At 29.6% G+C, this 2,018-nt stretch overlaps 1 protein-coding gene across 1 annotated transcript in view; it reads left to right on the top strand.

The window, feature by feature from the left end:
• The first annotated feature begins 840 nt into the window (after positions 1-840).
• Positions 841-2,018, top strand: part of LOC101509618 (phosphatidate phosphatase PAH2) — a 7,687-nt gene continuing 6,509 nt past the window's right edge. Inside the window, exons 1-2 of the mRNA XM_073367913.1 lie at positions 841-1,123; positions 1,356-2,018. Of these exons, the coding sequence (XP_073224014.1) occupies positions 1,393-2,018 (626 nt within the window). The 5' untranslated portion in view covers positions 841-1,123; positions 1,356-1,392. The remainder of the gene's footprint in view (positions 1,124-1,355) is intronic.

The raw sequence follows: 2,018 nt of genomic DNA, 5'->3' as shown, positions 1-2,018 counted from the left end.
TATTTAGTTGTATTATTGGGCTTGCTGTTGCGTCATGCTTTTTTGAAAAATCTCCTTATACCCTTATAAACCTCTATTTTACTTCTAACAATTTAAAAATATTTATATTTATGTATATAAAATCAAATTTTTAGTTTAAAAAAAAATGATTTCAGTAACTCATATCTTGAATTTTCTAAAAATTAAAAAAATTGTAAAAAATAAGATTTTGAAAAAGACTAAAATTTTATTTTTTTTACAAAAGAAATTGGGGTGGGGGATTAGGTGTGTGGCTAACTGGCTATATATATAGGAGATTTTTCTTTCTTTATGCATAAATGTGGCTGTGGACATGTGCAATGTCCTTACTCTTTATAAGAAGAAATATTTTTATGAGAAAAATCTCTTACTCTACTTAAATATATAAGTAAAAATTTAAATTTATTCAAAGTAAAATACATTTAATTCTACTTTATATTTTAAAAATTAAAAATAACATTTATTTTACTATAAATTATTTTTGTTAGAAAGTTCATTTCTATGAGATAAAAGGAGTAGTAATTTGTAATCAATACAACATTAAATGATACAATTTTTCTTTGATTAAAAAATAATATAAATTTAAAAAGAAATATCTTCTATTATCTTAAATATAACTAAAACTAATTAGTAAAGTTTATTTGCACTAAAGCACATTCAATTTTTGTTTATATTTAATATTATATACATATTTTTTTATACAAGAAGATAAAATACATCTGGTGTTTGACATACTTAAGAGAAATAGATTAATACTAATAAGTTATCCAAAGACATAAATTAAAAAAAAAAAAAAGGACCAGTATTGTAATTTGTGAACCTATTTAAACATTTTGATAAAAAAAGAAAAATCCATTCCAAGTCCAATCGGAATCCACAACGGTATGCAGCAGCTACGGTGGTATCACAGAAACAAACAATTTCAAAAAGTGTCTTCTTCTCTCTTCGTCTGTTCGGTGTTCCTGTTGCTATCACCGTAGTTTCCTTCATTAATCATTCTCTATATGGTGGGTCCCACTAACTCCGATATTTGATGCACAAATGCCTTCATATTCATGACAGCGATTGAAATCTGAAACTTTCATTTCACATTATTATATCATCAGTAAGTATTATTGTTGTTATTATATTTTATGTTTATTCAATTGGATATAGAATATTCTCAAATGCATCAATCAATAATCATTTGTTTCGCACATTCCAATCCTTCAAACCGAATATGCTTTTATTTTATACGCTTCCTTTTCATGTATTCGAATCTCTAATTACCAATTCTGTTACATGAATTTCATTCAATTTTAGGTTATTTTTGAAATTCAATTGTGTCTTCTTATTAGATTTTTGAGAATAAGAAACAACCTTAACAACATCAACATGCAAGCTGTGGGGAGGTTAGGAGGTTACATAAGACGTGGTGTGTGCAGTGTTTCTGGTCCTTTTCTTCCATTCGGCGGCGCCGTCGACATTATTGTTGTTCAACAGAAAGATGGTAGCTTCAAATCATCTCCTTGGTATGTTAGATTTGGGAAATTCCAGAGGGTTTTGAAAGCAGCTGAAAGGGAAAAGGTTGAGGTTAATATTAGTGTTAATGGAATTGAAACTGATTTCTACATGTGTTTGAATCCTAAAGGGGAAGGTTTCTTTCTCCATGCTAATACACAAGAAGAAGAAGAAGATGAACGAGAAATGGAAGAACGAGAAGAAGAAGAGGATGAGAGAGAAACAATGTTGTATTATGATGATATCCAATTGAGAGGTAATAAAAGGCAATTCAAGTCGAAAAGTTGTAACTTTGATTCAGAAAGGTTGAGTTCGGAGGCTCGGGTTGTGGATAGGATTGGTTCTCGCCGTTCGAGAATACTTAAGCTTGTACTTGGGCCAAAGTCTGGTGATGATGCAGATACTGATATAGATTTAGTGGAGCGTGCGGAGATTGCAGCCAAGTTGTTGGAGTTAAAGTGGTCTACAAATCTCAATTTTGATGAATTTCCTTATAGGGA

The sequence above is a fragment of the Cicer arietinum genome, chromosome 4, assembly GCF_000331145.2.
Source record: "Cicer arietinum cultivar CDC Frontier isolate Library 1 chromosome 4, Cicar.CDCFrontier_v2.0, whole genome shotgun sequence".
Classification (NCBI taxonomy): Eukaryota; Viridiplantae; Streptophyta; class Magnoliopsida; order Fabales; family Fabaceae; genus Cicer; species Cicer arietinum.
Note: the sequence above shows the minus strand (reverse complement) of the source record. Positions and strands in the feature narration are given on the sequence as shown.